This window comes from Suricata suricatta, chromosome X (assembly GCF_006229205.1).
Source record: "Suricata suricatta isolate VVHF042 chromosome X, meerkat_22Aug2017_6uvM2_HiC, whole genome shotgun sequence".
In the NCBI taxonomy this organism is placed as follows: domain Eukaryota; kingdom Metazoa; phylum Chordata; class Mammalia; order Carnivora; family Herpestidae; genus Suricata; species Suricata suricatta.
Genome location: NC_043717.1, coordinates 76494897 through 76521635, shown reverse-complemented (window position 1 = coordinate 76521635; position 26739 = coordinate 76494897). Strand labels below are relative to the sequence as shown.

The 26739-nt window shown below is 41.7% G+C and overlaps 1 protein-coding gene across 1 annotated transcript in view; it reads left to right on the top strand.

Moving 5' to 3' along the window:
- TRPC5 (transient receptor potential cation channel subfamily C member 5) overlaps window positions 1-26739 on the top strand; it is a 153035-nt gene that overhangs the window by 76339 nt on the left and 49957 nt on the right. The window contains exons 4-5 of the mRNA XM_029930258.1: window positions 22673-23009; window positions 24616-24755. Of these exons, the coding sequence (XP_029786118.1) occupies window positions 22673-23009; window positions 24616-24755 (477 nt within the window). The remainder of the gene's footprint in view (window positions 1-22672; window positions 23010-24615; window positions 24756-26739) is intronic.

The window sequence follows — 26739 nt, the reverse complement described above, 5'->3', positions numbered from 1 at the left end:
GACACAAAACCTGAGAGACCATTGAATACTGAAAATGAACCGAGGGTTGAAGGGGGAGGGGGGAAAACAGGTGGTGGTGATGGAGGAGGGCACTTGTGGGGAAGAGCACTGGGTATTGTATGGAAACTAATTTGACAATAAACTACTTAAAAAAAAAGAAAAGTGTATAGCCTACAAAATCACAGGGCAGAGTCAAAAGTGATGGGAAAATCTCAAAATTAAAGAATAGCTGAAGAAGTAGGGGGAAAGAGCTAGGCAAATGGCCAGGTGGTAAGAAAAACAGACAGCAGCAACAAACGAGTACCATCGTCACTTTACAAAGATGGAAACAGATTGTTGCTGAAGATCACATGGCTGTAACTGGCCGAGACAGGATTCCAACCCAGAACTGATGGACTCCAGACCCCAAGTATTTGCAGGGTCACCACAGTACAGTGCTGATATCTGGCCTTAGAAACCTCAGAGAATGAAGAAAAGAGCTTTAAGATCTTCATATTCCTTTATTAAAGCCACTCATCAACAGCTCAGTCTTTATTCTTCAGTTCTGCTCACTTCATGAGGATGGGAAAGAGATATGATTTTGATAGGAATGGTAGCATGAAAATCTAGTGACAGACCTCCAGGAGTGTGGCATGGACAATGGCTGAAAAGGAAAAGAGGGTTAAAATTATATAAAACCTCTGAGCTATGACCACTTTTTGTGGGAAAAGAGACAAAAAAAGGAAGATTCCTTCCTGGCAAATTACTGAGAAAGGGTAAGAATAATCAGAAAGTTTATGACTATTGAATGTAACAAAACTCTCTGAGGGATTTAAAGTAACCCCTAGGGTTGTGAGAAATGATAATGCTTAATAATCCACATTCTGCAACAAAACAGCTAGTTCTTGCATGTAAATATGCTTGATAAAACAAAAATAAAATTTAGTCTCTTGGAAATACAAGACCAGCCCCATCCCTTTAATTTATTCACCTTGACCCAGTGATGGGAGGGTGTTCATTGCATAATGGTGTAGAGGGGAATTCCAAGGTTATTCCAGATACTCAACCATCACTCAGTTAAATCTTGGGAGATGCCAGTTGGCTCTGCATTTCTCCTCCCTTTCTTTCCTCAAAGTGACTCAGAAGCAACCTAGTAATGCTATAGAAAACCTTTTCATTTGTGGCAGCTAAATTCTCTAGCCCAGCTCTCTGGTCAAATTGTATATTATATTCTTTCAGTATTCTCCATTCTTACTTATATTCTATATATTCAGTATATTCTTCAATCCTCCTGGAAGATTCTGAAGGGACTCAATGTACTCCCCACTCAAAGTCTGCTGGCAGGCTAACTGTAGCTAATGACCTTCAGTATCCATTGGGAAAGAAAGTGTCTCCATCATCTGATTTGTCAGTGCCACAGAATTCAGAAATTCAACATCACAAGTCAATGGCAGGCTTCCCTTTATAGTCCTTTAATTGTTTCCTAGAATGAGAGGTATCTTGTCTTCTCAACTAAAAATGATGTGGTAAGGAGAAAAAGCACACACAGTATAAGTAACAAAATGTGTTTTTCTAGTTTCTTCCATTCCTACCCCTATCATCACCACCACCACCATAACCACACCACCACATCATCCTGGGCAAGTCATTTATATTTTCTGGTCCATAGTTCTTTTTTCTATCAAATGCAATAGCTTACCCATTTGAAAAAATGGAGAGAAAGTAGACTAAATAAATGAATCACATTAGCATAGTGGATAAGAGCACAGATTTTGGAATTATACAGAATGGATTTGGATCACAGCTCTACAACTTTGGAGCTATATACCCTTGGCATGTGATTTAACCTCACTGAACCTCATATTTTCTTCTCTATAAAAAAGAGGCCAGATGCTGATAATATCTGTCATGGTACAGAAATCCAAGAATATATAGAAAAGCCTTAGTTCAATAAATTAACATGCTCCATTAAGAACCAGGAAGAATGAAATATGTTTTGCTCAACCTTACTCCTTTTATTCACATCAGTTTTTGGTGTCTTAAGAGTATTTATCATGTACTTGATAAAAATGTACTAACTGGTTTATTGGACTTTCCCATAGAGCAGCAGTAGGAAGATTCACAGGGCACTACCAAGAAACCTTCTGAGGTTCTGGAATATGGTGATAAAACAGAACAAGATATCAGAGATTTTTCCTTATCCACACCCCTAGTCCAGCTCAACCCACATGAAATGTCTTTTGAGAACCATGGGCCCTGTTGGGATGATGCATAAAAATGTTAGGAAGACACTTCAGGTTTAATCTGAAGAATGAGAGCCCAGGACTTCTGTGTTCTCCACTCCGCCCAGGCACTGAAAACTCCTATACCTTTATTTTATACATCTTCTCTTTCTCCCATTTGCCCAACCACTGGCCATCATTCTTTGAGAAGGCTACAGAGTTATAATATAAATATCTGAAAAACACTTTGAAAAGAACAAGTATTATTAACTACTAGTTACACATTGTGAACAAATTAATAAATGCTTCACTTACAGTTGTAGAAACATTACACCACTGCTGTAATTAGATGTCCCTCTGGATTTGCTTTGATATTCAGGATCATAAGAGAAGTGTGTTGGCATCATTTCAGTGCTTTGTGTTTAAGTGAGAGTAGTGAGCCATTCAGTCACTCCAGGGAGAGGCAGAGAAAGGAATAAGTTTAATTGTCTCAGAACTGAAAGGGAGTAACTAGGGAAGGTTATACATTCCTTTTGGAGACTGTGAACTGGACACCAATATTTCTCAATGGGAAATGGCTTTGATTGCCCCTGCTGAAGGACGAGGAGGTAACTAAGCTAGGCTCAGGTCACCTAGATTAGTGGGTCTCAACTGAGTAGATTCCCACACCTTCTCTGGGAGACATTTGGCAATGTCTGGAAATATTTTCAGTTGTCACAACTATAGGAAGGTGATAAGGAAATGCCACTGGGAACTAATGCGTAGGAGTCAAGGATACAACTAAACATCCTACAGTGCCCAGGACAGTATCCCAGAACAAAAATGCAAATACTGTGGAGGTCGAGAAAATGTGAACTAGAGGATCTTTCCACCTTTCCTAACCAAACAACTAGCAAATATTCTTGAAGGCCTTTCTTGTGGGCACTATGGGAGTTCTAAGTCATGGTCTCTGCCCTAAGGGAGCTCAGAATGTAAGAGGGAGACCAAACAAGCACACTAAAGCTACCAGAAAATAAATAAAGAAGTATATCACACATAGTTATATTTTTTCCTACATAGTGTGGTATAAGCCCTGGTTCTGTAGGGGCTTGGAGAAGGAGGAGAGCAGCAGGCATGGCAATCATTTAAAAAAACTTAAGAAGGGTTGGATCTTGGGGCGCCTGGGTGCTTAGTCGGTTAAACGTCCAAGTCTTGATTGTGGCTCAGGTCATGATCTCAAGGCTCATGAGTACAAACTCCACATCAGGCTCTGCGTTGACAGGAGTCTGCTTGGGATTCTCTCCTGCCCCCCCCCTCTGTCCCTCCTCATCTTGTGCTCTCTCTTTCTCTCTCAGAAAATAAATAAACATAAAAGAAAGAGTTGGATCTTGAGCTGGTATTTAAAGGAGAAAACTATTCTTTCTCTTGCCCTCATTGGTGGGAGAAAGACAAATCTATGCCACCCATACTTGCTTTCTTCTCTTTCTCTAATTAGCATCTTCTAATCTGATTTCAGAACATTACAGATGCTAGGACTCCACAGAAACTGTTCTCTTGTAGGTGATTGGTGATGTATTAATTACCAGAACCAATCTCCTATCCTCAATACTAATCTTCCTAACCTCCACTCTTTTAAAATTCCCTTCTTCCCTGACTTTTTTCACAACATCATCCGTTCTGGTTCTCTTTTGCCCTCTTGTGGCTCAGTCTCAGATTTCTTTCCACAGCCAACTTGTACAGGTATGTGTGCCGCAAAGGGCAGCCTGCTGTCTTACTCTCACTCACTCACTCACCTCTTACTCTTATTCAATTATGTTATTCATTCATTTATATTCACAAAGATCTAGAATTCCACAGGGGATTTGAGAGAGGTATAATCTCAAGCTGTGTATTCTCCCTTAGTTATTATCCCCAGTCCTGTGGTTTCACCCATCTTTTGTCACACGCAAAACCCCAAACTATGCCTGTGACTCTGATGTCCTTAAAACCACCTCCTAGCTGTCCAACTACCTCTTGGATACTGTCTGCAGACACCTCCAATCCAACATATCCTTTTTTTTAATCTTTTTTTTTTAAAGAGACAGAGACAGAGAAAGAGATAGCAAGAGAGCAAGCAAGCAAGCAGGGGAAAGACAAAGGGAGAGGGAGAGAAAATCTTAAACAGGTTCCATGTCTAGCCCAGAGTGCCTCACAGGGCTCAATCTCACAACCCTGAGATCATGACATGAACTGAAATCAAGAGTTAGATGCTCAGTCGACTGAGCCACCCAAGATCCCCCCAACATATCCTAAATTTACTGTGACCAACTCATCCCAGTTTGCCCAGGACTTTCTAGGTTTGAGCACTGAATATCCCATGTCCTGGGAATTCCCTCGATAGCAGACAAACCTGCACCATAAGTCAATCATACCTAAAATAAATGTATTAGTATCTGTCCCAAACCCAGTCCTCCACCTGTTCCCTTCTATGATGTAATAGCAGAAATACCCTCAACTCCTCTTTACTTTACACCCCTTAGTGCAGCTGACTGCCAAATATTGTCAATTCCACCTCCAAAGTATCTCCATCACCACTGTCTCCTTTCAACTCCCACTGCTCTAATTCAGGCCCTGTTACCTCTCACTTGGAAAATTATAACAGACTCCTAATCAGCACCCCCCCAATCTCCAACCGCTCTGTCACCACATCTCCATCCCCTTTGCCAATTTATCTTCTGTATGGCCAAGACTGAGCATTCTGAAACACAAATCTGAGCACGCATAGGTAATCATCTCAGCAATATGAGGTCTTGCAAACTGAATCCTAAGAACAGTGTTCAACCAAAGCTTCTGAGTATTCAAGCATGATGACTATGCAGCATGATACTTAAGAAATACAGCTGTCACTTACTAAATGCCTCCAGTAATAATAAGAGCTGTAAGAGAAAGGGCAAAGCAAAACAAAACAAAACCAACCACCATAACCTTTATAAGCCCAGCATTCTGAGTCTGTTGGTTACAATTTTGCACCTCATTTCTTAAGAGAACTCTATGACAACCACAGTTAATGCAAGTAAGCATTGCTAGGGAAGTCTGGGTAGTGTAGACCAGTTATGGCCTTGATCTTCATCTCAAACAGAATCATCTGGAAGTTACATTACACATAAACCAAGATAGTTTGGGAGAGAATCCACTTGCTCCCTTAGGCTGTTAGGTCGTAACTTGTCTGTGGTCCTGATCCAAATTATGGTTGCATGAGCCATAAGTTTTCCACTATCGGCTGGCAAGAAACAAAAAGAATTGGCTTGAATGGTGTTTCTATCAGCGACAGGAAATATGTATCCATTTCAATAATGGGCATGAGATTCCAAATATAGATTATAAGAAGTGAAAATTTATATCTGAAAGAGAAAGGCAAGTGCTTTCCCCAAAGGGGAAAGAGAGCTCATTCCTTCTTCCCTTAGCAAAACATATCTATGTTCAGTGTCCTCTCCGACACTTGCAAGTGGTGAATTGATTATGAAGGAACTCACCTTGCGAGTGAAGGGTTCTCCTTTACAGAGACATTAGAAAAAGATGGCTCTCAGAAATAGAAGGGGCATAACCCAGTGGCTTACCTATTAAATGTAGGAACTTCTATCACATTGCAGGTAACTTCTTTTGTCTGGATGATTAAGAGATGATGGCCACCCAGGAGAAGGTCCCCTGGCTAAATCCTTGCGTTTCTTTTCTCAAGTTCTCTTTTATAGGAAGTCTTGTTTACGAGGACAGTGAAACATTGAAGCATTGAAGCATTTTATTTATCTCCCAAAGACCTTGCTTCTCATATTCATATCCCTTCAGAAACACACACACACACACACACACACACACACACACACACCCCACAAACACACATTCCTTTATTGTTTAATAGTAGCAAAACCTTCCTTCTCCCTAAACCTGGGAGATGTAGGTCATGGTCTCTGCCCTACAGGAGTTTAGAATCTAATCAAGTGGACCAACCAAGCACAACTGAGAACAAAATGTATGCCAAGTCTTTTTTTTTTTTTCTTTTCTATAGCTGCTACAGGAGCCTGGAGAGTGGGAAGGTTAGCACACACTGAAATCTTGAAGAAAATCTCAAAATTTTCAAAAAATGGAATCTGAGTCCATTTGAGGGTAACACTTGGAGACAGCTTTGAGGATAAAAGAAAAAAACCCATAAAACTGGGGGTGAACACTCTGTCTCGTTTTCTTTCACACATGTGCGCACACGCACGTACACACACACACACACACACACACACACACACACCCCTCATTTTGGTCACATATTGTGGTTCAGGCTTATTCAGGATTAAAGCAGTAAATCCTCTGCTGTCAACCACCCTGTCGGCCAAAAGCACTGTGTTCACTGCCCTGCCCTACTGATCCCCACCCCTCTAACTTCAGTTTTTTATTCAGCAACCCAAGGCCATAGAAAAGTTAGCAAGAATAGGAACAAAACAAATTCAAATACTTGGTATTTATGTAAAACTGACTATGTTCCAGGCACAGAGCTCTGTTCTGTTGATCCACTATCATTTTTAACATTTCACCATGTGCCAGGCATCCAGGCACTGTGCTAGGTACCTTCCATGCATTGTATCTCATTTAGTTCTCTAAGCAATCCTAGGAGATAGGTAATATTACTATTCCCATTTTATAGATGAGGAAACTGAGGCGCAAAGACTTAAAAGGACTTGTCCAAGGGCATGCTGTTAATAAATGGCAAAGCCAAAGTTTGACCTTAGCTCTAACTCCAACATCTACATACCAGAGACTGTATAGTATGGTGGGTAGAGTGAGGGGTCAGCAAGTTTTCCTGTAGTAAAGGGCCAGATAGCAAATATTTTAGGCATTATAGGCCATATGGTCTTTGTTGTAATTACTCAACTCTGCCACTTATAGCACAGTAACAGCCATACATAATATGTAAACAAATGAGTATGGCTGTATTACAATAAAACTTTATTTACACAAGCAGGTAAAAATCTGGATTCGTCCCCCAGGCTGTAATTTGATGACCCCTGAGTCAGAGCATCTGTGGTGTACTCCGATACACGTGGGTTCAAGACCCGGTTCTTACCACTTATTAGACAAATTCTTTAGTCTCTCTGTGTCTCCATTTCTTCATCTGTAAAATTGATGAGTCTTTCTGAGAATTTGGGATTAAAAGGATGAATAAATACAAAGTTCCTGGCATATAGGAAAGCACTCAATAAGTCATTAATAAAAGCCCACCATAAAGCTGGTCTCTAGAAGGAAGGGAAAAGGACAGGGGTTAGGATACGTGTTGCTGCCTTTAAAATCAAGCCACCAAAGCTCCAATGGTCTCGATATTCAGCAGCAGTAAGTAAACCCCTTAGGATTTCAGCTAATTCGGCTCCCTTCCAGCCACGTTGACCTTGTGCTTTTATGAGTTTTTACATTCCTGTTTTAGTCTTTAGTGAGAAAGTCTCCTGGTTTCATTGTAGCTCTTGTCAGGCCCTGGGAACCACGTCATGGGGCAGGAAGAGGGGGGCAGGAAATGGTTTTGTCTTTATTTGTTAGGTGTTTCCATCAGGGATGAGATTCTGGCTGCCTGTGTCCCGAGTACCCAGCACAGGGTCTGGCACAGAGTAAGGTGCTGAGGAAATGTCGCTACTTGCATCGAACTGGCTTTGGAGCAATCCTGCCTGAAAGCAGAAGGGAAGTGACTTTATAAAAGCCCTCACAGCATTGAGAGTCCTGTTTTCTCCATAAAAGGGAGACAGAACATGTGCATGTGGCAGGGGAGGGCATGGGAACGTGAGGAATGGTTGAGAGAACAGAGTAGTGCAGAACATCCTGTCCCTGGGCCACATCGAATACACAGGAGCTATGTTGCAATCTTCTCTCCCGGCCATCCTCCTCAATAATCACCCAAGGCAAGCAACCTGGAGCAAGTTTTGTGCTTTGACCCCAAATAATACTTAGAGAATCTTCCATCTCCGCTTTAGAGAGTCCCCTGAGATGTGTCAGCTTGGCAGCCATTCCCCCAAAAGCCACCCTTCTTGCAACCCTGACCTGCCAATCTTTCTCAATCAGAAATTCCCTCCTTCAAGGCACCTGCATGGCTCACTTGGTTAAAACATCTGACTTCAGCTCAGGTCATGATCTTACACTTCATGGGTTTGAGCCCCACATCGGGCTCTGTGCTGACAGCTGTGAGCCTGGACCCTGCTTAGGATTTTGTGTCTCCCGCTCTCTCTGCCCTTCCCCTGCTCGCTCTCTCTCTGTCTCTCTGTCTCTCTCTCTCTCTCTCTCTCTGTCTCTCTCTCTCAAAAATAAATCTAAAAAAATGATATTCCCTCCCTCATCTACCAAGTTGTCCAGTTTCTTCTGAAATGTGTCTTGCATAATAATCCAATTTTTCATTCTAGAATTTGTTAGAGTTATTTATATGCTCAGACTATATGACAAGGACTGTACTGACTCCAATTGGATGTACTGTCTAGGGAGGCCTCTGTCAAATCACATATATAGTCATTTCAAGGCTATTCAAGAAGCAATGATTCTCCATCTCCTATAATGAGCGCCATAATGATGAAAATAGCTAACATTGAATACTTCTTTGTCTAATTCTCACAATAATCCATGATGAAAATGTTATAATAATGTTTCTTTCCTTGTTGCCAGGCACTGAATTAGCTCTTTTCATCTTTAGAACAACCCTATGACATGGGTTACTAGTGTAATCCTTATTTTTCAGATGGGGAAAGTGAAGGACAGAAAGATTAAGCAACTTGCCCAAGGTCAGCCAGCCGGGAAGTTGTGCAGCTGGAATTTGCACCTGAGTCTGTCTGTCTGACTACAGAGACCATGCTGCCATTTCACCTTATTAGAATATCTTTGTGTATAAGGCCTATATTCTACTGATAAGCTACCAAAGATGTATGAGGAACCTATCTTCCTTTTGTTTAGTATTGAGAATGTCTCAAAGCCCTTTCCCACCCATGATCCATTTGATTGTCAGCGCAGCCCTGTGAGGAAGGTGGGGTGGGTAGCAACCATCAACTGCATAGATAAAAACCCAACCACAAAGACTTGCCCCAAGTCCCACCACAACTCACAGGCCAAACCAGAGTCAGAGTTCAAGATACATGTTTCCAGGGGTGTCTGGGTGGCTCAGTCCCTTGAGTATCTTACTCTTGATTTTGGCTCAGGTCACGATCCCAGGGTTGTGGAATCAGGCCCTGCATCGGGCTCCACTCTGAGTCTGCTCGGGATTCCGTTTCTCTGTGTGTGTACACACAAGATTGTGTGTGTGTGTCTGTCTGTCTGTCTATCTGTCTCTCTCCCCTCTTTCTCTCTCTCTCTCTCTCCCTCTGCCTCTACCCTGCTCTCTCTCTGTCTCAAATAAAAAAGAAAGATATATGTTTCTGAAATGTGTTCCTTCTTATAGCTAAGGGTTAAGTTTCTTCCACCTCCTTTGTTCTGATTTCATGCTGAAGATTTCCAAGTGGGCAGCTCATAGCAGGTCATGAAACTTCTAGCCAAACCTTCTTATAAATGTGAAAACAACTTGGGTGTTACCTGACTTAATCTCCTTTTTTGCCCCAGTCTTCAGGATCTGCAATGTCTGACCATATTTTGTGACCTGAAGAAAAAGGAGGGACCTCGGCCCTTAAGAGTGAGATACACTGAAGGCATGAACACATCTCACCATAGATCTCTCCACTATTTTATGCATGAACAATTACAAGTCCACAATTCCAAAATTGACCAAGTCCTGAAAGCCAGAAAAAACTTTTAATAAATTTCCTATCAAAATGCATATGGTGGCAAAATTTAAGATGAACTGATATAAGGCAATTTAGTGTCTTTATTTATCCTGTTGAGTCTAACATTCACATGTTTCACTGCTGAATTTTTTTAGGTGTTTTCTAGAGAGAGAGAGTGCCTGCACGCATGTGTGGGTGATGGGCAGAGTGAGAGGCTAAGAGAATCTTAAACAGGTTCCATGCTCAGCAAGGGGACTGGTACAGGGCTCTGTGTCATGACCCTGAGATCATGACCTGAGTTGAATTCAAGAGTCAGAGGCTTAACCGACTGAGCCACCCAGGCACCCCTCACTGCTGCAATATTAATGTGTTTGACTATAGTAGGAGATCCAGATAAAATACAGGACATCCGGTTACATTTGAATTGCCGATAAACAGTGAATCATGTTTTAATGTAAGTATGTCCCAAATATTGTAAGGGGACATACTTACACTAAAACAGGATTCACTATTTATCGACAATTCAAATATAACTAGATATCTTGTATTTTTATTAGCTAAATTTGGCAACCCTAATTATGAGTGCTGCCTTAAATCCCACTGGAAGTGTTACCTAATAAATGGTACAGACAGCGTATTATTTTTCCAAAATCTGGCAAATTTAGAATTGCAAAACATATCTGTCTTTAAGGATTTTAGAATAAGTACTGTGGATCTGTGGACCCATAGCATGCTCCCAGCACTAGGCTTGGAAGGGCACCCAGCTCTCAAAGACTTGTGCCATCAGAACTGGTTGCCTCTCTCTGTGCTGACAGCTCAGAGCCTGGAGCCTGCTTTAGATTTGTGTCTCCCTCTCTCTCTGCTCACATTCTGTCTCTCTCTGTCTCAAAAACAATTATAAACATTAAAAAATGGTAAAAAAAAAAAAAAAAAAAGAATTGGTTGCCTCCTTGGCTCTCATTATATTTTCCTCCTGTTCTATTCTATGTGCCATCAGCTGACCTAACCATACCCCATCTTTGGCTTTAGTGAGTTTCCAGGCTCTCCTTTTCAATTGCCCTGCCATGTTGGTGCACTTGCTCCCTCCCAGGTGAGAAGTTTTCTAATACAGGCTCCTCTTTCCTTCTAAATTAAAAAAAAATGTTTATTTTTGACACACACGCACACACAGCATGAGTGGGGAAGGGGCAGAGAGAGAGGGAGACACAATCCAAAGCAGGTTCCAGGCTCCAAGCTGTCAGCACAGAGCCTGACGCGGGACTCCAGCTCACACACAGCGAGATCATGACCTGAGCCCAAGTCCAAGCAATCAACTGAGCCACCCAGGCGCCCCTCCTCTTTCCTTCTAGAACTCCCCACTTGGAAGTGGGAAGTGAGCGCCTACCGCTCTCTGCTGCCATCTCATGGCAATAACAAGCCATTGCAACGGACTTAATTCCACAGCACTATATGCTTTCAAGAGCCTATCACCTCCAACACAGAATTATAACATCTGCCAGGAAATCCCATTTAGCAAATTCCAATTGCTGTGTATATGTGCAAATAAAAAACTGTTTTTTAAATATGTATTTTAAAACCAAGTTTTCAGCATCTAGCTTCACCTTCCTCCAGTTAGTTCAAATTAGTGAGCCTTAGGTCAAATTTGAAATTAGAGGAATGACTGCCAGTTGACTTATTTTGTGAGACTGAACTTGTGTTGTCGTTGATATTGGTATCCTTGTTCAGGAACCATGTCGGCTAGGTAATTGCAGTAACAGCCAACTGAGTACAAAATGCCTCAGTAATCCCTGGGGCAGTACCACATCTCCCTTTAAAAAAAAAAATCACCACGTGGGGCGCCTGGGTGGCTCAGTCGGTTGAGCATCTGTATTCAGCTCAGGTCATGATCTCATGATCTGTGAGTTAGAGCCCCACATCGCGCTCTGTGCTGACAGCTCAGAGCCTGGAGCCTGCTTCAGATTCTGTATCTCCCTCTCTCTCCACCCTTCCCCCACTCATGCTGTATCTCTGACTCTCTCCCAAAAATAAATAAACTTAAAAAAAATTTTAATCAGCATGGATTAGTGATCTGAGTGAGTAAATATCAAATTGTTTTAGACAGAGACTACACGCAAAATGTAGGGGCCACTTCTGAATTATAACCTGGGCCTAATCTACTTGCCAAAACCTATTTCTTCATCTCAAATTTCTGCTGCAGTGGTAAAAAGCTGAACCACTTAATAGCGGTGCAGCTCAGCTAGCTCACTGCAAGGGTAGGTGTTTTGAACATTTTCCCCCTCTTTGGAAAATTTTGTATTGCCATCGATTTCCTTTTTGAGCATTTATCTCCTCATCAGAGCTCAGCTTGATAGGCAACTGTAAAACAAACCAACCAAACCTGTTCTATCTCAGATCATTTTGTTGGCTGTTTTTTAAATACACCCTTATATACATCTGGACTCTGTTTTGAAGAACTGACATCTGATGCAATGAAATGCAGTGGGCCTATTCCAATATGCAGCCACTCACTGAGGGAGAAGAAGTTTCTTGAAAGATCAGCATACTTCCTCAAACCACCAAGAAAGGCTCTTAACTCTGATCCTGCCATAGTTGGGAACTCAATTTTTCTTCCTGATCCTTCTCCCCTGGAAAGGGATGAAGCAGGGTGGGAGGGAGATTCACTCTCACCTTTCAGATTTTCTCTTCCTCCGAATGGACTAAAGGAAGAAGTATTTACAACGTTAAATCCCCCAGCTTGAAGTCAGCTGATGTCTTTTAGGAAACAAAGATAACTCATTGCCAATTATTTCAGGGAACAACAGGCCTGTATTGTTTAACAAACCTCTGAATGCTAAATATATGTCAAGGTGACCTTCCTTCCAGTCTCATCTACTGCACTTTTATACACCCAACAGTTGAAAATCATGTGAAAATCATCAGTGAGGTGACTCAGTGTGGGGCTGGCTTGGTCTCTCCTGATCTAATGTTTCTCTAGCTGACAGCCACCACGGCATGGAACAGAGTGGATGGTGGGAGTCAAGAAAGATTTTTCTCCTTTGATCATTGCCTGTTCCTAGTGGAGCCACTGGAAAGTCACTGCTACTGGCTTTTTTTTTTCTCCACCTCACAGTCTGACTGACTTGTCAGGAGCCCACCCCCCACCCGGAGATCCTCTGTTCCTACCAAGGGTCTTCTCTTCACTTTCCATTGTATCCTCAGAGACTGGGGACTCAATCAATAACCAGGGAAGTATATCCCTAGCTCACTACCTTTTTTAAAAGACATATTGACTTTATTCTTTTAAGTTTATTTGTTTATTTTGGGAAAGAGAAAGAGAGCATGAGCGCAAGCAGAGGAGGGACAGAGAAAGCGAGAGAGAGAATACCAACTAGGCTCCATGCTGTCAGCATAGAGCCTGATGCAGGGCTCAATCCCATGAACCACGAGCTCATGACCTGAGCCAAAACCATGAGTTAGACACTTAAACGACTGAGCCACCCAAGCACCCCTCTCACTCAGTACTCTTAAATGAGCACTTACTCCAGTTCTTGACACAAAGTAAGCCTTCAAATGGTAATTGTTGTCTCATTAGTATTTAACCTCTCTGAGCCTCAGTTTTTCTCCTCTGTAAATTGGGTGTAAAGTTAGTTGCAACTTCTTAAGTTTGTTATTATATATAAAGTACTTTTAAACGTATCCAAAACATAGGAAGTTCTGCGTACATTTAATCAGTGACTATTATGTCTAGTATTAGAGAAATACCTTGAGGGCACACAGAATATGCGGTGAAAAGAGAAGTGTGTGTGTGTGTGTGTGTGTGTGTGTGTGTGTGTGTGTGTGTGTCTATATGTGTGTATTGGGAGACTTGGGAGAGAGAAAGTTCCATTTGGGTTATGAGTTTGAAATGCCCACTGGGGATTAAACATTCAGGTCTCAAGTTTAGCAGAAAAGCAAAGAGAAGAACTTTCTCACTGTAACAAGTACAGTAAATGTCTGCAAAGCCTTTTGAGCTATGCAATGTCATACAACATACAAAATTATCTCTTCCCTTCAGAAGGTTACCATGGTGGGAGGCACCTAGGTAGCTCAGTGGGTTAAGCATGTGACTCTTGATCTCGGCTCAGGTAGCAATCTCACGGTTCATGAGATCTAGTCCCACATCAGTGTGGAGCCTGCGTGGGATTCTCTCTCTCCCTCTCTTTGCCCCTTTTCCACACGCTCGCTCACTCTCTCTTTCAAAACAAATAAATAATTTTTTAAACAAGAAGCTTACCATGGTAAGTTAGCCAAGTCACGTGTTCTACATAAAGTAAGTGTTACATGGGTCAGGCTCCAAGAGGCACCACAAGGAAGAAGCAAAGTAGTCTGTGCTTAAGGAGGAGTGATTGCCTCTGCTGGGGAAATCAGGGAAGGCTTCCAGAAGGAAGTGAGATTCTCTCATTTTAATGATTCTCTGCAGCCTTTTCTTCTGACTTTAGTGCCTGCTAATTTGTCCCTTTTGTGAATGGCCTGAGTTCCTAAGTTGCTGTGCCTCACAACAATGTAGTCAGCTTTTCCTAATACTAACTTGATCCAGTTTGAATGACTATATTTTATTCTGACCTTTCTTTTTTTAATGTTTATTTATTTATTTTGAGAGAGAGTGTGTGTAAACGGGGTAGGGGCAGAGAGAGAGGGAGACAGAGATCAGAAGCTGGCTCTGCACTGACAGCAGAGAGCCTGACCCGGGGTTCAAACCCACGAACCTTAAGATCATGACCTGAGCCGAAGTCAGAGACTTAGCCAACCAAGCCACCCAGGCGTCCCTCTGACCCTTCTTTTTATGAAGTGTTAACAGGAAATCAAAGGGGTGTGGCTTTTTAAATCATGTCTTTATCTGGCAAAATCTCCTGATTTGGAAGGGAGTGGCCTTCCCCAGTCTGTGGCCCCCAACCATCTGAGAACATGACACTCTTACCACCTGCCCCACTCATGCAGGCATCTGAACACAAACACTGCTTTCTTGTTAATAGTTTCATGGGAGTTTGGCTGGTCTGTCAATGAGATCCTGCAGGCCAGAATCGCCATGGGTCCCTTTTGTAGTGTCCCTCTCCCCACACACCACACAGAACCGGACACAAAGCAGGTGTACAGAAATATTTGTTGAAATGCCTAAATTGAATCAAGTTGATCTTGTCTTCCCTTAGCAATGAGCGAGTCAAATTCTCTTCTGCTTTGGGTTCAGCATGAGAATCAAGCACTAAAGCCACGTGATTATTTCGGAACAGGGGCAGCTGGGTGACTCAGTGGGTTAAGCATCCGACTCTTGGTTTCACCTCAGGTCATGATCTCACAGTTGTGTAACCGAGCCCCATGTTGGGCTGTGTGCTGACAGGCCGGAGGCTGCTTGGGATTCTTTCTCTCTCCCTCTCTCTCTCTGCCCTTCCCCTGCTTGAGCTCTCTCTCTGTCTCTCTCTCTGTCTCTCTGTCTCTCTGTCTCTCTCTCTCTCTCAATAAATAAATATTTTTTAATATTCTATTTATTTTTGAGAGAAAGAGAAAGAGAGAGAGAAACAGTGTGAGCAGGAGAGGGTCAGAGAAAAAGGGAGACACAGAATCCGAAGCAGGCTCCAGGCTCTGAGCTAGCTGTCAGCACAGAGCCCGACGCAGGGCTCGAACCCAAGAATCGCAAGATCATGACCTGAGCTGAAGCCAGACGCTTAACCGACTGAGCCACCCAGGCGCCCCTCTCAATAAATAAATAAACATTTTTAAGAAAGAAATAGATGTAGGAACAAAAGTCGCATACAATAGACTGGTAAGGAGCTAGGGAAATAATTCTCCTTACTGAATGAAGTCAGAGCTCTGTTGAGGTAAAATCAAAACAGGTTTGCTAGTTGTCTGGAGAACTGACATTATTCCTATCAAGAATTACTCATTTGGGATGCCTGGGTGGCTCAGTCGGTTAAGCGTCCAACTTCAGTTCAGGTCATGATCTCACGGTTTGTGAGTTCAAGCCCCGGAGCTGTCAGCACAGAGCCTGGAGCCTGCTTCAGATTCTATGTCTCCCTCTCTCTCTGACCCTCCCTCACTTGCACATTGTCTCTGTCTCTCAAAAAATAATAAGCATTTTAAAGTTAAAAGAAAAAGAATTACTCATTTGAGGGGCAAAGAGCTATTGAGCCCCTCCATTCAAAATGAAGCTTTATGTCCAAGGAAATAAGGCAGGGCTTTTCCAAAAGTCCTATACAGTAAGGAAAAAATTAATTTTCAACCCTTGCCCACGTGCACTGGAGACACAAAACATTGCATAACTGCAGTGAGGGGCCTAACAGGTTGATGAAGACAGGATTGGGACAGGTTGAAATGGTGGGTCCCATGCCGACCTGGCTTGGGGCTAAACCAGGAAGGTAAGATCTTCTGAGTCTCCCCTATGTCCTTCGCTATGCACTGCCCATCCTGCCTCTCCTAGCTGCCACTCGAAAGCCCAGACCTGGGCTTCTGACCATTGCTTTTCATATTTGCTGGTATGCAGGTCCCTTATAGCTAGTTAACTGGCTAATAGGATACACAAACTTTAAACTGTTAAGGTTAGTTAATAGTTTCATATGTTACCACTTCCTAAAAACATGAATATAATTTCAATACCTTGACCCGAAGCAATAAATGATATGAGCATTTCAATCACTGTGGGAGGGCCAATGGGGTAGATACTGGGGAATTCAGCTTTCTGCAAATCTCAGTTCACACCATCCATAGATTGCCAAAACGCAGTGTGTAAGGGCTTGGTCTATGGAGTCAGCCAAATCAGGGCTCCCGTCCTGGCCCCACCATATACCATGAATGTGATCCTGGACCGTTTCATCATCTGTAAAAGGAAAATAATACCAATATCTTCCTTTAGGGTTGCTATGAGGTGATTTGTGAAAAATCTGATATAATGTTTGGTACATTGTAAGAGCTCAATATATGGTAGTTAATCTATGCTAAGAGTAGTTCCTAATTTCAACTCCCAGGAAACTTGTCTAAGCTACCACACTTCACCCCTTCTATACATTAAGGAAAGAAACATTTGGAAAGAGAGCATTCCACCAAGATTCCTCCATCAGACTTATTTATTCAATCACTCATTTAACAAATATTTATTCAGCGTTTACATTGTGTCAGGCATTTAGCAAAATATTTGGAATATGATGGAAACTAAGACATGCTCCCAGTCCTTGACCAACACACAGTCTTCTGCGTTTTAAGAAGCTCCCATACTGCTCAAACTTTGTTTTTTTTTAAGCCCCGTGAGGAAGACATTGGGGAAAGACTCTATCCTTTGGACTAACCCACAATCCAACAGCCCAAATACAACATCATGAAAAATTAAAAAGTTACAAGGGGAAACCCTTCCAGAATGATGAAGTAAGGACTTCTGAAAATCCACTTCTTCAAAAAAGCAATAAGGCATAGGAAAAATATTCCAAATAAATATTTTCACAACTCTGAAAATTAATCAAAGGCTTGCAACAACCAGAGGAGCATGTATTCAAGAAAAACAGCTGAATCTTGGTAAGAACAGCAATTTTCGTGATATTTTAACCTGCCTATTCCTATCCCCCTTTACCCAGGCCCACAGTAGTCTTGAAAACCAACAGCCTTGGAACCACAGCAACTGTGAAAAGTAACAGCTTAGCAGTCATTGCAAGGAAAAGGTTGGCTTTCCATCTCCCCCCAAAAGACACATCCCCAGGAAACTGTCATTATATGACCTGTCTGGCAACTTCCTAGAAAAGCTCCATTTACAGAGCTTATCTTTATGCAATATGACTCAGCACCAATAGCCCTTTCCCTAAGGGTATTTGTTGAAAAATTCAGCAGCAATTGTTTAACACCGTGGCTGCCTAAGACAGTGGATAGCAGTTGAGGCAAACAATCGGCTTAACAAAAAGCAATCTGAATCCAGAAATACATAAAGAGGATTATACACCATGACCTAGTGGAATTCATCTCAATAGTATAAGAGTGATTCACATAATAAAATCAATCAATGTATTACATTATATTCATAGAAGGAAGGGAGAAAAGCACACATATTCATTTCAAGTGACATAGGAAACGTATTTGACAAAATCCTTTTATGATTAAAAACACCTTCAGAAAACAGATGAGAACTTCCATAACCTGGTAAGAGCCACCTATGATAAAGCCATAGCTAATATCACACTTCATGGAGACCAACTGAAAGCTTGTCCCCTAAAATCAGGAACAAGAGAAGGATAGACTCATTGATACATGGACTAGAATTAAGAGTCCAGAATAACCCCTTATATTTATGGTTAGTTGATTTTCCAAAAGGATGCCAAAACAGTTTAATAAGGAAATAGTAGCCTTTTCAAAAAATAGTGCTGGGACAAATGAATGAAGTTGTACCCCTTTCTCATACAATATGCAAAAGTTAATTCAAAATGGATCAAAGATCTGACTATAAGAGCTAACATTATCAAACTTGGAGACGAAAACATAGACACAAATCCTTGTGACCTTGGATAGGGTAATGGTTTTCTAGAGATGGCAGCAGCAGCACAAGCAACAAAATAAAACACAAATTGTTCTTCATCAAAATTAAAAACTACCACTCTAGGCTCTGTACAGCTTGGCTCTTAGGGCAATAAAGCAGACAACACTTACGCACTCCACTGTTTTTCCTGCAATCTCTCCTTCTGAGGCATTCTTGAAATCAAGTAGAGATTGATTAAATAACCTGTCAAATTTGAACTTCAGTATCCAAACAGGAATTAGGATTGTGCTTTCAAAGCTCACAGATGTTTTGGGCTTCGATACTACATGGTGGCTTCATAAAAACTTCCTTTACAAATATTCTAATTGCAGTTTGTTTTGCCAGAATCCACACCACCCGACTCTACTCTTGTAAGATATAAAAATAGAAAATAAAACCCTGTCCAAACTTTAAAATTACCATCCTCGGCCTAATCAAAAATCAGAGCAGCCACATTGAAGATAAAGGTTGGACGATAATATCCATTATTAAAAGAAGCTTCACCTCTGCACTTTTTATGTAAGGGACACTGATTTCTGGGGTCAGAGTTCTTAGGGATACATGAAAGGACCGTTGCAGAAGTGGTCCAAATATTTGTTTGGTTCTGGAAGCAGCAAGGAGCAGTATCATAGTACAGGGGTTGGCAAACTACAACTAAAGTTTAATTGGCACGCACGCAGCCACACCCGTTCATTTACATATTTACAACTTGTCTATGGCTGAGTTTGCACCAAAACAGTTGAGTAGTATCTACAGGAACTATATGGATTGCAAAGCCCCAAATATTTACTTCTTAGCTTTTTACAGAAAATGTTCGTCAACCCCTGCTATAGAATATCAGTACATTAACCAAAATGTCTCCATTCAGTGTCACACAGACAAATCTAACTCAGCAAGTCTAAAAGTGCATGCATCTCCATAAAGCTGTCCCAGCTTCAGTGTTCCCACTCTCAGATAATGACAGTAATATCTACCAATTTCCCCAAAGAGAAGCCCCCCTCCCCTATACATTCAATCCCCATCCATAACTTCACTCCCCATTTATCACCATATCCTGTCACTTGCCACCTCTTCACTATATTTTGCACCTGAGCACGTCTCTCCATTTCCAGTCATTACCTTAGTCCAAGTCACAATCATGGTATACCGGATTGCTAACTGGTCTTCCTGCCTCGAGTTTTGCCCACTTTCTGTCCCCAATTCTTCTCCCATTCAACACCCAGAAGGATCATTATAAAGTCTAAGTCTGATCCTATCACATGTATAATATATGCAGCTAAGATTGAAATGAGCCCTTACTATGTGCTAGGCATAGTTCTAAGTGCTTCGGATGTAATAAGTGATCTTCTCACACCAACTGTAGCTGGTAGATACGGTTGTTATCTCCATTCTTTAGATGAAAACATTGAAGAACAAAGAGAACCAATGTAGAGTATATTGTGGAAGGTCTTATCTAGTCTACTATACTGTTCTAAACACACACACACTCACACATACTCATATACATGAACATATCACTTATGGCTCCCCATCTCTTTTAAAATGAGTCATACTATTTACAATAGCCAAAAGTTATCATTCTAATATTCTTTAACCCCCGTCTACCTCTCCAGCCCCACTTCTTGCCATTCATGGCATTGCATTTCAAGTTACAAGCACCTCAGACTGCTCTAGTTCCTCATATAAGTCATGTTCTTTTTTTAACCTCTATGCCTTTAGTCATGTTATCCCTTATGCTTTGGCTGTTCACTTTTTTCACCCTCTCCTCTCCTACACTTAACTACTTTCTACACATTATTTAAAGCTCCATTCAGGTATCACTTCCCCCAGGGAGCCTTGGCTATCCAGATTTGCTCTCCTTTGTGTTCCCATTATGATTTGTTCATACCCTTTAATTTTTTTATAGATTTTTTTATGTTTATTTATCTTTGAGTGAGAGAGAGCATGAGCAGTGGAGGGGCAAAGAGCAACACAGGGAGACAGAGAATCCAGAGCAGGCAAAGCCTGACATGGAGCGCCAACCCACGAATCATGAAATCATGACTTGAGCCTAAGTTGGATGCTCAACTGCCTGCACCACCCAGGCACCCCTAAAATTCTTTTAATGTTTATTTATTTTTGAGAGAGAGAGAGAGAGAGAGAGAGAGAGAGAGAGAGAGAGAGAGCAAGCCAGGTTGTGAGCAGGGGAAGGGCAGAGAGAGAGACAGAATCTGAAGCAGGCTCCAGGCTCCTGACTGTTAGCACAGAGCCCAATGCAGTGCTTGAACCCACAGACACTGAGATCATGACCTAAGCCAAAGTCAGACGCTTAACAGACTGAGCCACTCAGGCACCCCTGGTCATATCCATTTTAAATTTAAGCACTTACTATACTGTTTTATAACCATCTTGTTTTTTACATCCATCTCCCTAACTAGACTGCGTACTCCCAGTGCTTTTCCCACTGTATCCAAACATCTTGCTTTACCCTTCTACTTTTCTGTACATTATTTTTTGGGACTTTTTCATCCCAGCCTCAAGCAAAGTCTATAATGCCAAGAAGAGTAGAAAGGGACTACAGGATTGTGTCTTGTGTGACACAGGACACGTTGGGGATCACAAGCACCTTTGAAGAAAATGAGATCACATGATAAAAAGACTTTAGAGCTTATTTTTGGTAGTTTCATAACAGTTAAGTGCTTGAGGGTAGTCTAGACCCCCAAATATATAATGGCTAAAACATGGTAGAATCCTCTCAGTCATGTAACAGTCCAAGACAGGTATCAGCCTGATAGTTCTCTATATGGTCACTGAGGGACACAAGCTGACAGAAACTCCTAGGTCATCCTGAGTTACCACATTCCAGTCAGCCAGAAGGGGAAGAGAACATGGAGGATTGCACATGGGAGACCTCTATAGGCCAGGCTGGAAGTACCACTCATCATTTCTCTGCACCTCCCGTTAAGAAGTTAGGCATGCAGCTGCATCTCACTACAAGGGAGATTGGAAGATGTGCACAAGGAAGAGCAGAATGGTTTTGGTGGGACCTGGGGTGTTAGGTAAATAATGGAAGAATTTTATCTCTTTTGTGTAAGTTACATGGTGCAGCTCTATTTAACCTTTCCCATGACAAGCTGAAACAGTCAAATATAGGCAATATTTAAAACCATGGCTGACAGTTGAGCTCCCTATTGAGTTGTGTACCAGGAAGTAGCAGCTTGATGATGACTTGCAATGATGATTTTTTAACTATTAATCACTGACACTTCGTAGATTGCCTTTAAGTAAAATCCCAGCTGGGTTAGTACAGAATATTGTAATTTGGACCCCCAAATATTTTTTCTTCCTTTGCATGTCTAGACTTGAGAGGGTGTTAATAGATGGCAAAGCAGCAAGCTGATTCACTGCTAGTCAAACAAGATGTGCTCAAAACCAAAGGGGAAGAAAGAGAAAATCAAAAAGGGAACTCATTTCCATTCCAAGCCATAGCCACAGGCATGAGCTTATTCCATGACAGTTTGTGTTTGCCCAAACACAGTGCACATTTGTTGATGACCTCACGTAAGCTAGGGGAATGAGTAAAAGTGAACCAATTTGAAATAAAATATCCCCATGACTCTCCACTAAGAGACAAGTAAATTCCCCAAAGAACTTTGTAAAACAGCTGCCCAGACTCTACTCCCCAGAGATGTTCATTTAGTCAGTGTTTGGTGTGACCTGGGAATCGGAATTTTGTTAATGTTTATTCATTTTTGAGAGAGAGAGCACAAGTGGGGGAGTGTCAGAGAGAGGGAGACACAGAATCTGAAGTAGGCTCCAGGCTCTGAACTGTCAGCACAGAACCCCACACAGGGCTCGTATTCATGAACCATGAGAGAATCATGATCTAAGCTGAAGTTCGATGCTTAACCGACTGAGCCACCCAGGCACCCCTGGCAATCTTAAGTTTTTAATATGCACTGGATGATTCTGATCCAGAGGCAAGGTTTGAGAACCATTTCTCTAAGATGATGGGAAGAAGAATAGAGAAGCATGTCAAAGCACAAAATAAAAATATATGAAATAAATAACCCTAAGGAAAACCTAGTCTTATAGCATGACACATAGAGCTATCTTGGGGGTTAAATCCATTCATGGAAACCTGGAAAACAGGCCTCTTCTGGGGATTGGCCATGTAGCTGGCTATAAACTAGGAGAGGTATTATGAATGTAGAAATCCCCCTGGACACCTAAGATGCCTAACTTGTTCTCTTTTTTTTTTCCAGTTTGTTGCTCAGCCTAATTGCCAACAGTTACTTGCCACTCTGTGGTATGACGGCTTCCCTGGATGGCGACGAAAACATTGGGTAGTCAAGCTTCTTACCTGCATGACCATTGGATTCCTCTTTCCCATGCTGTCTATTGCTTATCTGATCTCACCCAGGAGCAACCTTGGGCTGTTCATCAAGAAACCCTTTATCAAGTTTATCTGTCACACAGCATCATATCTGACCTTCCTCTTCATGCTTCTCCTGGCTTCTCAGCACATCGTCAGGACAGACCTTCATGTACAGGGGCCTCCGCCAACTGTCGTAGAATGGATGATATTGCCTTGGGTTCTCGGTGAGTCAAAGAAACCAAAAGCTATGGTCAGAGTGCCTACTGCCCCTGTTTAAATAAAGTACTGGAATAGGCAGTTGGGCTGACCCTGATTTAAGACATCTTTTTGTGACGTGGGGAAGCCCTTTGTGGGGAGTTTCAGAAATCTGGTGCCTTCCTCTCCAGGCTCTGGTTACTGAGTATTTCATGGTCCACAGTGAGATTGGCAGTGAATCCAGGGCTTAATTCTGCTAACCTAACATCTTCAAAGACAAGAAATTGCCTGTCAGTTGGTTTAGAAAGAAAGCCAAGTATCAATCAGAATGGGTTTCAGGTAAGCTAGGGAGGGCAAGTGATGATCAGTCTATTCAAAGCCCTTCCTATAACTCAAGGGCACTTGTATCTGCTGATTTCTTGTGGCTACTCCACACGATCCCAGTATTATTCAGGGTCTACATCCTATATAGATACAGATTCCACAATCAGGAGGGGAACTTAGGAAATTCACAAATTCCACGGTAAAAGTAACTTTACCAGTAGTCTCTAAGCATAGTTAGATTGCACTGGACCCTCCAATGCACCACTATCCACCGAGTTCTTACTACTCAAACTGTAATACCCAAATCACCAATGTCAGCATCAGCACCTGGGAACTTGTTAGACATACAAAATCTCAAGTCTCACTCTGGACTTATGGAATCAGAATCTGCATTTCAACATGATCCCTGGGTGATTGACATGCACTTTAAAGTCGGAGAAGCACTCCTACAGTCATATCTTTTACTGGTTTCCCAATTCTAAGTTTCAGGAGACATCTATGTCACCAGACAGAATTCCACAAAACCTGCATACACACAGTGAAAGAATAAAGGAGAAAAGAGGATTCTAAATTGTTTTGGGCCCCCGCTTGTGTGGCTCAGTTAGTTGAGCAGCTGAATCTTGATTTCAACTCAGGTCATGATCCCAGGGTCATGAGATCGAGCCCCATGTCAGGCTCCATGCTGAGCATGGCTCCTCCTTGGGATTCTTTCTCTCCCTCCCTCTTCCCCGCTCCCCCAATCACTTGCTCTCTCTCTCTCTCTCTCTCGCTGTAAAAAAGTATTAATAAATAAATAAACAAATTAATAAATAAATAATTTTTGGCCACATTGCCTAGATTCAGCCTCAAAATCCAGTAATTTGGTTGATGGTCAAGTAGCTCACCGTAAAACTTACTGAGTTTTCCCTCTAGCACATGATAGAAACTAAGGACTACAGGGGGATATTGACCTAATGGATCTGTTAATGCAATTAATAAATTTCCTACTTCAAAATGGGAAGAGGGTAGAATCAGGCACTCCAAAATTGCAACAACATCCCAATAACTATAATAACAGCACTGAAAGTGAGGAGCACCCAGAAAAGTATAATGTATGGGCATCTTCAGACAAAGCCTATCAGGTTTGGCAGGTTCACAACTGAGAGGTGAAGTAGGAAAGAAAAGAGCTATGTTATTACTACCATCTCTGTGGGCTTCACTTCAGTGATCTCAGTTCATTCATTGTTTCCATCTGCCTTTACTTGGGAGAATTGTACTAAGATGACTATTCTGACCCTGTCTAGAAATAAACCTCTTGCCTCCATTCTTTAGGTTTCATTTGGGGGGAGATTAAGGAAATGTGGGATGGTGGATTTACTGAATATATCCATGACTGGTGGAACCTGATGGATTTTGCAATGAACTCACTCTACCTGGCAACCATTTCCTTGAAGATTGTGGCCTATGTAAAGGTAACTTGGAATGTCTGCCATTTTTCTTAAGCAATGGTTTGGGTTACATTCAGCTTTAGCACTGGGAGCATACAGAGCTTAGGGTAAAAGTGCTTATGATAGTCCAATCCATGTGGGAAAGTACCATATAAACTGACATTCTTTCAATAGTTTGTAAGCAGTGTCCACCTAAGCAAAGAAAGTGGAGAATAGAGCAATTTACAAATGAATTTTTAGCTTTTAAACTCTGCCAGTAGAAGGGTCTTCAGCCATCCACCCATCCAGTCAGTGTTTAAATCTTCTCTACAGTATCCTTGCCAAGAAGATGTCCCACCGACCCTTTCATAGGTCAGCGATAGGAAACTCACTGGATTCACAATCTCCAAAAGCCTCTATCCACCCTTGTCACCTTATTAAAAAGTGCTACTTTATGTTTTTCTAATATTATTCTCCCTGTGACACATCCATTAATAATCCTTCTTCCCTGTGGGGTCAAACAGAACAAAGCTGCTCCTTTTCCATAATAGTGCTTCCGATGTGAAGTTATTTCTCTCTAACCTGCTGAGTTGTTTCTTCTCAAGGCTAAGTATTCACACTTCCCTCAAGTGTCCTTTATATGACAGGTAACAGAACCCTAGAAATTTCACTGCAGGAGACAGAGATCTTTAATCATCTCTGCCTCCCTCATTACTTCCAGCACCAGGATGATCATTCAAGCTGTTATAAATCCAGCCTTTTGAGTATCACACTCAACTTATGCCTCTCTGCCAATTCAGATAATGTACACACACACACACACACACACACACACACACATACATACCCTTTATGCTTTTCCCACACAATGTACAGCCTACATTATCCTGAAAAATAGTTTCATGTCCAACATCTCACATTGGGTAGTCACAGGCTCTGAGTTCAGATTTTGTGCTTATTAGATAATAGAATGGCTGTGCTCCTACCCTGAGTTGAACTTCTCTAGCATGAGGAAAAGCTGACAATTCAGTCTCCAAGATTGTCTAGTCAGTCATATTTTTTGGCACTAAATCCCACATTAAGGAGTTTTAGAATGGGAATATGGCTGTCCCCCAAATCTCCAACAACTTATTTTTATATCCCTAATATGCATATTGCATAAAATTTAAGACCTTAAGAGTTAGTTACGTGGAGCATGAATATTGAATGCAGTCATGAAACATTTTTGAAAGAATCCTAAGAGTATGCCTTATACTTGTGGTGATCATTTAACATTGACTTACAACTTCCTTACGAGAAAAAGCTGGTGAGGAAAATGTTTGAATCTCTGGTTAATATGCCTGGATGAAATCCATGTCATTCTGGCACTCTGCTAAGTAACACTATTGCCTTAAAAAAATCTCTTCCTTTGGAAGTGGTATTTATACACTGGAGGGACAATAGTTCTAGATCAATCTAGAAATTGGTTGGTTTAGTTTAAACAGAAAAGTTTAGAATAAACGATCAAGAAAAAGATTTCTCTTATGGATGTAAAAATTTATCTATAGATGCCCAACATTAGATCATTTAATAGCCTGTCCAGTTTCACTGGCAAAGGTTCAAAGGAGCTAGAACTTCCCCACCACAGAGTGTAAAGATAAATCAGCTATACTCGGCTGACTAAACGCCCCTCAACTGACAAACACTTAACTCAAGGGAGACATTTGCCAAGAAGTTGGAGTTCTTCTCAAAACAAGGAGAATCGTCAAAGCATGACATGCCAATGCACATTTGGATTTGCAATGAGAAATTGCAAATACACAGTCTGGTCCTCTCATCCGCAGAGGCACATTAGTCTGAAATGAACTTCACCAAGTAGGCTGAGACAACCTCTATGAAGTAAAGCCACAAAAGCTGGTCCCTAGGCTCCTTGAAACACTTCAGATCACTGTTGTACTAAGGCAGTACAGAAATGCCATGGGATAAGCTGACCTCAAAGAATATCGTTTATTAGAGCAAAAACAATTGTCAATGATATATACACTCCACT